The following is a 13,829-nucleotide window of genomic DNA, read 5'->3' on the forward strand; positions in this document are numbered from 1 at the left end:
ATGCAGGTCGGCAGGATCAGATTTCCCCAGCATGGCTCTTTTGCTAATTGCATGACAAACTTGAGGAATGTGGGTGAAGTGAGAATTGTCCTTGCCTGACTACTGCACTTGCATATAATTTCTACAGCATAGAAATTCTATGCTGGTGTGTTTATGCTCCACAACAGGCCACCCTACTTCATCTCGCCCTCTATCTATGTCATTTTTTTGGGTGGCTGTCCAAGCAACTTACTCAAATTTCTGCCCGTGCTAATTTTGAACACATTAGGAAGTGCCAAGCAAATTGTATGCTTGCACTTTTCTCTTTATGGCATTGTGCTCTTAATCAGGGTTTTTTTTAGTGATTCAGGGTATTTGGCGTCGTGGTTGGTTACAACATCTATTACCATCCCCCAATTGCCCTTCAACAGCGTGATGTGCTAGGCTATTTCAGAGGACATTTAAGAGTCAACCACATTACTGTGGGTTTGGAGTCACATGGCGGCCAGGCTGAGTAAGGATAACTGATTTCCTTCCCTAAAGAATATTAGTGAACTTAATGGGTTTTTATGACAAATGACGATGGTTTCCATAAGACGGTAAGACATGAGAGCAGAATTAGACATTAGGCCCATCGAGTTTGCTCCGCCATTCAATCATGGCTGATGTTTCTCATTCCCTTTCACCTGCCTTCTCCCCTGATCCCATTGTCAATCAAGAACCTATTGATCTCTGTCGTAACACACTCGGTGATTTGGCCTCCACAGTCTTCTACGGCAAAGTGTTCCACAGATTCACGACCCTCTGGCTGAAGAAATTCCTCCTCATCTCTGCTTTAAAGGATCGTCCCTTTAGTCTGAGATTGTGCCTCTGATCTAGTTTTTCCTACAAGTGGAAACATCCTCTCCACGTCCACTCTAGGCCTCGCAGTATCCCGTAAGTTTTCAATAAGATCCCCACCTCATCCTTCTAAACCTCCAACGAGTACAGACCCAGAGTCCTCAACCGTTCCTCAAATGACAAGCTCTTCATTTGAGGGATCATTATTGTGAACCTCCTTTGGACCCTTTCCAAGGCTAGCACAGCCTTCCTTTGATCCAAACTGCTCACAATACTCCAAACGGAGTCTGACTAGAACCTTATGCAGCCTCTGCTCTTGTATTCTAGCCCTCTCGACATGAATGCTAACATTGCATTTGCTTAGCGACATGGCGGGGTTTCTCAGACTTGAGAAAATTCCATTCGCCTGAGGGGTTTGTTGCAGGAGTTTGCTCGGTAGTGGCAGCCGTTCAGCGACTTCTTTGAGAAAAATTAAGGTGTCAGCAGGGGAGAGGGGGGAGGAAGGTGGTGGCATGGAGAGATGAGTGAGGGCATGAGAACCAATGAGGGGGACTGAGGAAGGGGGCACTGTTGTATGTAAGCCCATGTTGGCTGGGGTGTGTGCTCGGGGTGGGGGGGGTTGTGGTTATTGCTGTTTATTGTTCTTGCTGAAATGTGATGTTTAAAATTGTTTAAATTATAAATGTTTCAACAAAATATTTTCTAAAAAAAACCATTGAATTTGCCTTCCTAAATGCTGACTGAACCTGCACGTTTAACCTTAAGAGAATCTTGAACAAGGACTCCCAGTCCCTTTGTGCTTCTGATTTCCTCAGCATTCCCCATTTAGAAAATAGGATGTGCGTTCATTCCTCCTTGCAAAGTGCATAACCTCACACTTTTCCACATTGTATTCCATCTGCCTCTTCTTTGCCCACTCTCCTAATTTGTCCAAGTTCTTCTGCAGCCGCCTGCTTCCTCAATACTACCTGCCCCTCTACAGATATTTGTATCATCTGCAAACTTAGCAACAGTGCCTTCAGTTCCTTCTTCCAGATCATTAATGTATATTATGAAAGGTTGTAGCCCCTAGCACCGACCCTTGAGGCACACCACTAGTCACTGGTTGCCATCCCGAAAATACCCCTTTATCCCCACTCTCTGCCTTCTGCAGTCAGCCAATCTTCTATCCATGCCAGGATCTTACTCTTATATCCATGGGCTCTTAACTTATTTAACAGTCTCCTATGCGGCACCTTGTCAAAGGCCTTCTGGAAATCTAAATAAATCACATCCACTCGTTCTCTTTTGTCTAACTTCATTGTTACCTCCTCAAAGAACCCTACCAGATTTGTCAAACTTGGCCTCCCCTTGAGAAGCCGTGCTGACTCAGTCCTATTTTATCTTCACTTCCAAGTACTCCGCAATCTCATCTCTAAGATGCGGAACACCACTAGTCACCGGCTACCATCCTGAAAAGGACCCATTATCCCCATTTTGGCCTTCTGCCAGTCAGGCAATCCTCATGCCAGTACCTTCCCTTTCTTGGCTATCATTAGATTTCTGTTATTTAACTTGCCGCTTGTCAGCCCAAGCTTGGAAATTGTCCAGGTCTTGCTGCATTTGAACATGGACTGCTCATTATCTGAGAGTCACAAATGGTGGTGAATGTTGTGCAGTCAACTGCAAACATCCCCACTTCTGACCTTATGATGGAATGGAGGTCATTGATGAAGTAGCTGATGATGATTGGGCCTGAGCAACTCCTGAAGTGATGTCCTGAAGCTGAGATGATTGACCTCCAACCACCACAACCATCTTCCTTTGTGCCGGGTATGCTCCAACAAACAAGAGTTTTCCCCTTGATTCCCTTTGACTCCAGTTTAGCTAGGGCTTCTTGATGCCATACTCAGGTCGAATTACTGCCTTGAAGTCAAGGGTAGTCACTCTCACCTCATCTCTGGCATTCAGTTCTTTTGTCCATGTTTGAACCAAGTCTGTAATGAAGTCAGGAGCTGATTGACCCTGGCGGAACCCAAACTGAGCGTCCATGAGCAGGTTATTGCTGAGTATGTTCTGCTTGATAGTCCTGTCAATTACTCCTTCTATCACTTTACCGATGAGGAGAGTAGACTGATAGGACGCTAAATGGCTGAGTTGGGTTTGTCCTGTTTTTTATGTACAGGACACACCTGGGAAATGTTCCACATTGCCAGATAGATGCCAGGTTGTAGCTGCACTGGAACAACTTGGCTAGGAGTGCAGCAAGTTCTGGAGCACAAGTCTTCAGTACTATGCCGGGATATTGTCAGGGCCCATTGCCTTTGCAGATGGATCATCCACTCGGCACTTATGCTGAAGATTGTTGTGAATGCATCGGTCTTGACTTTTGTACTTATGTGCTGGGGCCCTACCATCATTGAGGATAGGGATATTTGTGGAGCCTCTCCTCCAGTGAGTGTTTAATTGTCACCATCATTAGAGCTGAAGAGGTAATGGGGGGCCTGAAGGTCATGCAGTCGGGTAAAGCCCGGGGCGGACGGGTATCAAGTGGAGTTCTACAAAAAGTTTGCGGGTATATGGGGCCGGGCTCGTTGGGTGTTTTAACGAGGCGAGGGTCAATGGGTGCTACCCCGACGATTGTCGCAAGCCACCATCTCTCTGATATTAAAACGGGGTAAGGACGGAAGTTTGTGGGTCCGAGAGGCCAGTCTTCATGATTAATTGTGGACGCTAAACTGCTGGCCAAGATCCCGGCATCCAGAATCGAAGACTGCGTACCAGACGTGATTGTGGAGGACCAAACGGTGTTTGTTAAGGGCAGGCAGCTGGTAGCCAATCTAAGAAGGCTACTCAATGGATTATGAGGCCCCCGGAGGGCAGAGAGGTGGAGGTAGTGGTGGCAAGGGATGCGAAAAGGCTTTTGACGGGTGGAGTGGGAATATTTATGGGAGGTGCTGGGACGGTTTGGGTTTGGAGAAGGCTTTGTTGATGGGGTTAAAACTGCTATATCAGGGCCCCGGAGATAGTGTAAGGACGAACAGGACGACATCTGAGTATTTTAGACTACATCGCGGGACAAGACAGGGATGCCCATCTCTCCACTGCGTTTGCGTTGGCCATAGAGCCAAATGGCAATTGCCCTGAGAGCGGCAAGGGGATGGAAGGGAATGGTCGGGGGGGGGGGGGGGGGGGGGGGGGGGGGGGATAGTAGCACAAGGTCTCGCTATAGGCGGATGACCTGCTTTGTGATGTGTCAGATCCAACGGTAGGGATGGACGGATTATGGAATTCCTTGAGGAATTTGGCCAGTTGTTTCGGGCTACAAGTTGAACATGGCAAAAAGCGAGATGTTTGTGGTGCAGACGAAGGGTCAGGAGACTAGGCTGAGGGAGCTACCATTTAGGGCTGTTGGGGAAAGTTTTAGGTATTTTAGGGATACAATGTGGCGCTTGACTGGGGTAAGATCCACAAATTGAACTTGTTAGGCTGGTGGAGCAAACGAGGGAGAGTGTTTCGGAGGTGGGATGCGCTCCCCGCTGTCACTAGCGGGGAGAGTACAGATGATCCTTCCGAGATTCCTGTTTATTTTTCAGTGTCTTCCTATTTTCATTCCGCGGTCCTTCTTTAAAAGAATCAATAAAATCATCCTGGGATTTGTGTGGGCGGGGAAGTCCCCACGGGTAAAGAGGGGGATGCTGGACACGGTACCATAGCGAGGGGGGACTGGCGTTGCTGAACCTCAGCAACTACTACTGGGCGGCTAACATAGCCCTGATAAGGAAATGGATGGTGGGTACGGGGTCGGTTTGGGAGCGGGTGGAGGCTTCTTCGTGCATGGGGCACCAGCTTTGGCAGCCCTGGTCACGGCTCCCCGGCCGCTCCCGCCGGCCAGGTACTCCACCAGCCCTATAGTGGTGGCGGCTCTGCGGATTTGGAGCCAATGGAGGAAGCATGCGGGGAAGTGGGAGCGTCCGGTCTGGTCCCGATATGTGACAACCACCGATTTGTCCCGGGGAGAAGATGGATGGTCCTGTCAATTACTCCTTCTATCACTTTACCGATGATGGAGAGTAGACTGATAGGGACGCTAAATGCTGAGTTGGGTTTGTCCCTGTTTTTTTATGTACAGGACACACCTGGGGAAATGGATGGCGGGTTTCGTGCGTGGCAGAAATGGCGGGGGTGGGAAGGATGGGCGACTTGTTCCTGGAAGGGAGCTTCGCGAACATGAGGGCACTGGAGGAGAAGTTCAGGCTGGTGAGGGGGAATGACTTCCGGTACTTGCAGCTGTGGGATTTCGTACGTAGACCGGTCCCGTCCTTTCCACGCCTTCCACCAAGGGGGATCCAGGACAGGGTAATTTCCAGGGGTGAGGTAGGAGAGGGGAGAGTCTCGGATATTTAAGGAGCTTATGGGAGCGGAGGACGCAGGGACCGAGGAACTGCAACTCAAGTGGAGGAGGAGCTTGGTGGGGAGTTGGAGGGAGGCGTATGGGCAGACGGGTAAATGCAACCGCAACATGTGCCAGGCTCGGCCTGATTCAGTTCAAGGTGGTTCACCGGGACCACATGACAGTGGCCCGGATGAGCAAATTCTTTGGGCTGGAGGACAAATGTGCTAGATGTGGTGGACGACCAGCGAACCATGTCCACATGTTCGGGGCGTGCCCAAACTCAGGGAGGATACTGCAGGGATTTGCGAACGTCATATCCCGGGTACTGAAAACAAGGGTGGCGATGAGTCCAGAGGTGGCGATTTTGGGTGTCGGAAGACCCGGGAGTCCAGAGGGGATAGAGGCCGACGTTGTGGCTTTGCTTCCCTGATAGCCCGGCGACGAATACAGTTGGCCTGGAGGGGCTCAAGCCCCCAAGGACCGAAGTATGGCAAGCTTTCTCGGCTTGGAAAAAATCAAGTTCGCCTACGAGGATCACTATCGGGTTTTGCCCGGATGTGGCAACCATTCAATTGACTTCTTCGCGGGAAACTGATCGTCAGCCGGGGGGGGGGGTGGGGGGGTGGGGGGTGTGTAGAATAGTGTAGAGTTGGGGGGGAAGAATAGGCGGTCTATCTGCCAGAGTGGTTTATTTGCACTATGTTTTTTGTACTTGGTGTCTGCACACTAATGATTGTTATTGTTTACAATGCCAAAAAATACCTCAATAAAATTGTCTGTTTAAAAAAAAATTGTCCACCACCATTCTCAGCTGGATATGGCAGGACTACAGAGCTTACATCTGATGCGTTTGTTGTGAATTGGCTGACTCTGTTTATAGTTTCCTATCTTGGTAGTAGCGTCGACATAGGTGGTCCAGGACAGATTGCACACCTAGGAATTTGAAGCTGTCAACCATCTTTACCTCGACACCAATGATGCAGACAGGGGTGTGTACGACACTTCACTTCCTGGGCCCTGGTATTGAGGGCTATCATGGAGGTGGTGGTGATGTTTATTGTGATCTACGGGTCAGGAAATTGAGGATCCAGTTGCAGAGGGAGGAGTCAAGTCCTAGGTTTTGGAGTTTTGATATGAGCTTAGCTGGGTCATGGTGTTGAAGGTGGAGCTGTAGTCCATAAACAGGAGTCTGACATAGGAGTCATAGAATCATAGAATTACAGTGCAGAAGGAGGCCATTCTTGTTGTTGAGATACTCCAAGATGAGTGTAGGGCCATGGAGATAACGTCTGCTCTGGTGGTATGCGAATTGCAGCGGCATGTGAATTGCTCCCTCAGACTCTCTCTCGGGTCTAAACCATCACATGCAGTGCCTAATGTGCAAATAGCAGCGATTTGCTATTTCATAAACACCAATGTGATGATTGACCATTCAATGGAACTTTGGCAAGGTTTGAGAGGTGCGCTTGTTGCTAGGGTACAGACCAAGAACTCTCCCTCTCCAATAGTGCAGTGGGTTATTTTAACATTCGCCTCACCAGTGTAATATGTAAATATGAACTTAGTTAACATTTCATCCAAAGGGCCAGAACACAACAATCCCCAATGAAACACTATAATATTAGATGTACTATCTGACTAGCCAATTTTTAACTTTCCTTATGAAAGTAGAATTACTTATTTTAAAAATACTTACATTTGAAGTATTGTTTAATGCTTAATTTTAAATGGACTTGGATTTCTTTTCTGGATTTGTGTTGACTAAAAAAGTTAAAAAATTAACATAAATTCTGAAATATTTATAGGCCCTTAATACACTTGAGAATGTAATTTGAAAACATTCACACAGGCCAGTGAGGTAAATGTTTAACAGAACACAGAAAACCTTGCGGGCGCTTAAACACAGTCTGCCTGTTGATGAAAGCCAGAACACCATATGCCTTCTGAACAATCCTATCACCATGGGTGGCAACTTTGAGGGATCTCTGTACGGGCCCCCAAGATCATAGAATTTAACAGAAGAAGCCATTCGGCCCATTGAGTCTGCTCCGGCCCTTGGAAAGAGCACCCACTAAGCCCAACGCCTCCACCCTATCCTCATAACCCCACCTACCCTTTTTGGGCACTAAGGGGCAATTTAGCATGGCCAATCTACCTAACCTGCACATTTTTGGACTGTGGGAGGAAACCGAAGCCACCCGGAGGGAACCCATGCACAAATGGGAGAGAACGTGCAGACTCCGCACAGGCAGTGACCCAAGCCGCGAATCGAACCTGGGACCCTGGAGCTGTGAAACAACTGTGCTACCGTGCTACCCCCTATTCCTCCACACTTCCAAGAATCCTTTTTTTGATTTGATTTGATTTATTATTGTCACATGTATTAGTGCACAGTGAAAAGTATTGTTTCTTATGCTGTACAAACAATGCATACCGTACATAGGGAAGGAAGGAGAGACTGCAGAATATAATGTTACAGTTATAGCAAGGTGTGGAGAACAGATCAAAGATCAAATCCTGCCTGTAACCCTGTATTCAGCATTCAATTCGACCTTCCAAAATGAATCATTCACATTTATCTAGGTTGAACCGCCATCTGCCACTTCTCAGACCTGCTCGGCATCCTGTCAATGTCCTGTTGTAACCTGCAACAGCCCTCACACTATCTACAACTTCCACCAACCTTCGTGTCATCGGCAAACGTACTAACACACCCTTCCACTTCCTCATCCAAGTCATTTATAAAACCACAAAGAGCAGAGGTCCCAGAACAGATTCCTGCGGGAAACCATTGGTCAGATACCTCCAAGCGGATTATTTCATTCCACTACCACTCGCTGTCTTCTTTTGGCCAGCCAATTCTGTATCTGGACAGCCAATATTCCCTGTATCCCATGCCTTCTGACTTTCTGAATGAGCCTACCATGGGGAGCCTTATCAAATGCCTTTTGGAAATCCATATACGCCACATCCACTGCCCGACCTTCATCAATGTGTCCTCGTTGCAGCCTCAAAGAATTCAATGATCTTGTGAGGCATAACCTGCCCCTCACAAAGCCATGCGGACTATCTTTATCAAACTATGTTTTTCTAAATATCATAAATCCTATCTCTCAGAATCCTTTCCAGTAGTTTTCTCATGACAGACATAGACTGACTGGTCTGTATTTCCAGGGAGTTTCCCTATTCCCTTTCTTCATGGGGGAACATTCGCCTCCCTCCAATCTGGTACTATTCCCAGTGGAGAGTGAGGATGCAAAGATCATCGCCAACGGCGCAACAAATCCCCTCCCTTGCTTCCTGTGGTAACCTTGGGTATATCCCGTCTAGCCCAGGGGACGTGTCTATCCTGACGCTTTTCAAAAATCTCCAGCACATCCTCCTTCTGAATATCAAGCTGTTCAAGTCTATTAACTATGTTCATGCTGCTCTCATGAGCAGCAAGTCCCTCTCTTTAATAAATACTAAAGCAAAATATGAATTTAGGGCCTCCCCTATACCCTCCGACTCTAGGCACAAGTTCCCTCCACTATTCCTATTAGGCCCTACTCTCGCTCTGATCATCCTCTTATTCTCACATAAATGTAGAACGTCTTGGGGTTTCCCTAATCCTTCCCGCCAGGGCTTTTTCATACCCCTTTCTAGCTCTACCAAGTCCATTTTTGAGTTCCTTTCTGGCTATCTTGTAATCCTCTAGAGCAGTGCCAGATCCTTGCTTCCTCACTCTTGCATAAGTTTCCTTCTCCTCTTGACTAGAAGCTCCACTTCTCTTGTCATCCAAGGCTCCTTCACCTTACCATTCCTTCCTTGTCTCAATGGGACAAAACTATTCAGCACTCGCAGCAAGTGCTCCTAAAACAACCCCCACATTACTGTTGTGCATTTCCCTGAGAACAGCAGTTCCCAATTTATGCTCCTGTCTAATAGCAGTATAATTTCCCCTCAGCAGTATAATTTTCCCACTACTCCTGTGTTGCTGACATAAATCACTGCACTTGAAAATTAATTTATTCTGTGATACACTTGGGAGACATTTTGATATGATGAGACATTCTATAAAATGCCAGTATTATTACAGTAGAAATTTGATTCCCAGCTCCCAATGGAGCAGTCACTCTTCACAAGCTGTATTAGCCTTCTAATTTATGGCTAGAATCACAATAATTTATTTAAAAGAAAAGATGAGCAACGTGCATTCCAGCATTGATGTGCAGACAGTAGGAGGAGAACGTCCTTTGCTTCAATTACTTTAGACTAGAGGGTTCCCCTCTTTTCAATCTGAAGAACATTTACAATGGGGGTGACTTTATTGAGGTTTTCACATAATCAATCCCCAGTGCATTTTCCTCTATGTTGTTAATGGCTGTTTTTTTTTCATTATTTTAACAACTAATCACACTAATCTTGTTTCTCCCATCTTGGTCGTTGAATATTTGCTGTTATTTGCGTAATATTGTGTTGGATTCCTTTGGTGCAGATTGCTCTGGCTATACAGCACTGTCACTCCCTGAACAGTGCCCACAGAGACCTCAAACCTGAAAACCTCCTCTTCAAGGACAACTCTTTGGTGAGTACCAGATTCAAAGGCTGGCCATCTAAACAACTCCAATAGACTAGTAACATAATAATATTCTTCTTCATGTTTTGATGCTATTTAAATTATAATTATGCAGTAATAAACCACACATGGTAACCTAGAGATTGCGCTGCTTTATAAAGTACAGTAAGAAGTCTTACAACACCAGGTTAAAAGTCCAACAGGTTTGTTTCAAACAATAGCTTTCGGAGCACTGTTCCTGCCTCAAGTGAATGAAGAGGTATGTTCTCCTCTTCATTCACCTGAGGCAGGAGCAGTGCTCCGAAAGCTAGTGTTTGAAACAACCTGTTGACTTTAACCTGGTGTTGTAAGACTTCTTACTGTGCTCACCCCAGTCCAACGCCGACATCTCCACATCTGTTTTATAAAGACAACAGAATATTATACAATGTTTGTTTTAAAAGGAAATGGTGATGTCCCTTTAGGCCAGAATGTGTATTTGCTGTACATTGGTGGCAATAAATTGTGGATTGACTTACAAGTCAGGTTGCAAATGGGACCCCTGCATTCACGTGATTGACAGCCCAATAAACAAAGTAGAAAGAGAATGGTAAGAGTATGCTCTGAGAGAGTGGGAGTTGAAACAGACAGACAGCGCACACAGTAAGCTAGCACTTTCCAGGAGACTCATCCGGAGTGAGACTCATACAGAGTGAGGATTGAAACTTGGTAATTTGGTGCAGTGAGGTAATTCAGCAAAGGTAAGTGGAAAATCTAATTCTGCTGTTTTTCAGTTAAAAGTGCAGTGTGGAGCTTAGTGTCTGATTGGTTGAAGCTGCCCCCACCCTAATTGTTGAGAGGCAGTTATCTGCAATCACCTGAGGCTTGTTTAGGGGCACATTGTATTCTTCTCTTTGAAGTTAAGGTATTTTTGAGTCATCGGTTAGCTGAGGTCTGTATAAAAGACAGACAGACAGCGCACACAGTAAGCTAGCACTTTTCCAGGAGACACATCCGGAGTGAGACTCATCCAGAGTGGGAATTGAAACTTGGTAATTTGGTGCAGTGAGGTAATTCGGTGCAGAGTGTGAGGAGGTGCTTTTTAACCCTGGTAAGTGACTGGTAAGTAGTCTCTCTTTTTCTTTTCATTGTCTAATTTATTTATTTTTATTTTGAAATTCTAGTTGTTTAAGTTACCAAGGGTTTAAGACATGGCAGGAGATCCCAGACCCGTGTCATGCTCCTCGGTGCAATGTGGGAGCTCAGGGACACGTCCACTGTCCCTGGCTCCTTCACGTGCAAGAAGTGTGTTCAGTTGCAGCTCATTGTTAGACCGCTTGAACGGCTCTGGAGCTGCGGATGGACTCACTTTGGAGCATCCGCGATGCTGAGGAGGTCGTGGATAGCACGTTTAGCGAGTTGGTCAAACCGCAGGTGAAGGTTACTGAGGGAGATAGAAAATGGGTGACCAAAAGACACAGCAAGAGTAGGAAGGCAGTGCAGGTGTCCCCTGCGGTCATCTCCCTGCAAAACAGATATACCGTTTGGGATACTGTTGAGGGAGATGGCTCACCAGGGGAGGCAGCAGCAGCCAGGTTCATGGCACCGTGGCTGGCTCTGCTGCACAGCAGGGCAGGAATAAAAATGGCAGGGCTATAGTGATAGGGGACTCGATCGTAAGGGGAATAGACAGGCGGTTCTGTGGCCCATCGAGACTCCAGGATTGTATGTTGCCTCCCTGGTGCAAGGGTCAAGGATGTCTCGGAGCGGCTGCAGGACATTCTGGGGGGGGGGGGGGGAGGGTGAACAGCCAGCTGCCCGTTGGTGCACATAGGCACCAACGATATAGGTAAAAAACGGGATGAGGTCCTACAAGCGGAATTCAGGGAGTTAGGAGTTAAACTAAAAAAGTAGGACCTCAAAGGTAGTAATCCTCAGGATTGCTACCAGTGCCACGAGCTAGTCAGAGTAGGAATGTCAGGATAGATAGGATGAATCGTGGCTCGAGAGGTGGTGCAAGACGGAGGGATTCAAATTCCTGGGGCATTGGGACCGGTTCTGGGGGAGGTGGGACCAGTACAAACCGACGGTCTGCACCTGGGCAGGACTGGAACCGATGTCCTAGGGGGGGTTGTTTTCTAGAGCTGTTGGGGAGGGTTTAAACTAATGTGGCAGGGGGATTGGGAACCGAGTGCAGGAAGTTGGAAGGTAGTAAAACAGGGACAGAAGCAAAAGGAAGTAAGGGGGAAAAAGTGCAAGGCAGAGAAGACATAGTCAAAATCTAAAAGGGCGACAGTACAAGTACAGTGACTGAGGGAGCTCAGTGAATAGGCCCAGTAATAACAAAAAGGAATAAAACTGGAGATGTTAAGATTCAAAAACAGAGGTAAAAAAAACCAACATAAGTGTCCTTTACCTGAATGCTCGTAGTATTCGGAATAAAGTAAATGAGTGATGGCACAAATCATCGTAAATGAATGATTTAGGTGTCCATTACTGAAACATGGTTAAAGGATGGTCACGACTGGGAGTTAAATATCCGAGGGTATCAAACTATTCGGAAGGACAGAGTGGATGGTATGAGAGGCGGTGGTGGCTCTGTTATTTAAGGATGACATCCGGGCAATAGTAAGGGGATGACATCGGTGCATGGAGGATAAGGTTGAATCCTTGGGTGGAAATCAGGAATAGTAAGGCGAAAAAAGTCACTGATAGGAGTAGTCTATCGGCCACCAAACAGTAACGATATGGTGGGACAGGCAATAAATGAAGAAATAACTGGTGCATGTAGAAATGGTACAGCAGTTATCATGGGGGATTTTAATCTACACGTCGATTGGTTTAACCAGGTCGGTCAAGGCAACCTTGAGGAGGAGTTTATAGAATGTATCTGCGATAGTTTCCTAGAACAGTATGTAATGGACCTACGAGGGGAACAAGCGGTTCCTAGATCTTGTCCTGTGTAATGAGACAGGATTGATTCATGATCTCATAGTTAGGGATCCTCTCGGAAGGTGCGATCACAATATGGTGGAATTTAAAATACAGATGGAGGGTGAGAAAGTAAAATCAAATACTAGTGTTTTGTGTTTAAACAAAGGAGATTACAAGGGGATGAGAGAAGAACTAGCTAAGGTAGACTGGGAGCTAAGACTTTATGGTGGAACAGTTGAGGAACAGTGGAGAACCTTCCAAGCGATTTTCACAGTGCTCAGCAAAGGTTTATACCAACAAAAAGGAAGGACGGAAGAAAGAGGGAAAATCGACCGTGGATATCTAAGGAAATAAGGGAGAGTATCAAATTGAAGGAAAAAGCATATAAAGTGGCAAAGATTGCTGGGAGATTAGAGGACTGGGAAATCTTTAGGGGGCAACAGAAAGCTACTAAAAAAGCTATAAAGAAGAGTAAGATAAATTATGAGAGTAAACTTGCTCAGAATATAAAAACAGACAGTAAAAGTTTTTACAAATATATAAGACAAAAAAGAGTGGCTAAGGTAAATATTGGTCCTTTAGAGGATGAGAAGGGAGTTTTAATAATGGGAAATGAGGAAATGGCTGAGGAACTGAACAGGTTTTTTGGGTCGGTCTTCACAGTGGAAGACACAAATAACATGCCAGCGACTGATAGAAATGAGGCTATGACAGATGAGGACCTTGAGAGGATTGTTATCACTAAGGAGGGAGTGATGGGCAAGCTAATGGGGCTAACGGTAGACAAGTCTCCTGGCCCTGATGGAATGCATCCCAGAGTGCTAAAAGAGATGGCTAGGGAAATTGCAGATGCGCTAGTGATAATTTACCAAAATTCACTAGACTCTGGGGTGGTCCCGGTGGATTGGAAATTAGCAAACGTGACGTCACTGTTTTAAAAAGGAGGTAGGCAGAAAGCAGGAAATTATAGGGCAGTGAGCTTAACTTCGGTAGTAGGGAAGATGCTGGAATCTATCATCAAGGAAGAAATTGCGAGGCATCTGGATAGAAATTGTCCCATTGGGCAGACGCAGCATGGGTTCGTAAAGGGCAGGTCATGCCTAACTAATTTAGTGGAATTTTTTGAGGACATTACCAGTGCAGTAGATAACGGGGAGCCGATGG

The 13,829-nt window shown here is 46.3% G+C and overlaps 1 protein-coding gene across 6 annotated transcripts in view; it reads left to right on the forward strand.

Moving 5' to 3' along the window:
• The window catches only part of mapkapk5 (MAPK activated protein kinase 5), a 114,594-nt gene that overhangs the window by 45,328 nt on the left and 55,437 nt on the right, over positions 1–13,829 (forward strand). For all 6 annotated transcript variants that reach the window (XM_038773849.1, XM_038773618.1, XM_038773536.1 and 3 more), the window contains one exon: positions 9,672–9,761. In XM_038773849.1, coding sequence (XP_038629777.1) covers positions 9,672–9,761 — 90 coding nt within the window. The remainder of the gene's footprint in view (positions 1–9,671; positions 9,762–13,829) is intronic.

Source organism: Scyliorhinus canicula, chromosome 1 (assembly GCF_902713615.1).
Source record: "Scyliorhinus canicula chromosome 1, sScyCan1.1, whole genome shotgun sequence".
Lineage (NCBI taxonomy): Eukaryota > Metazoa > Chordata > Chondrichthyes > Carcharhiniformes > Scyliorhinidae > Scyliorhinus > Scyliorhinus canicula.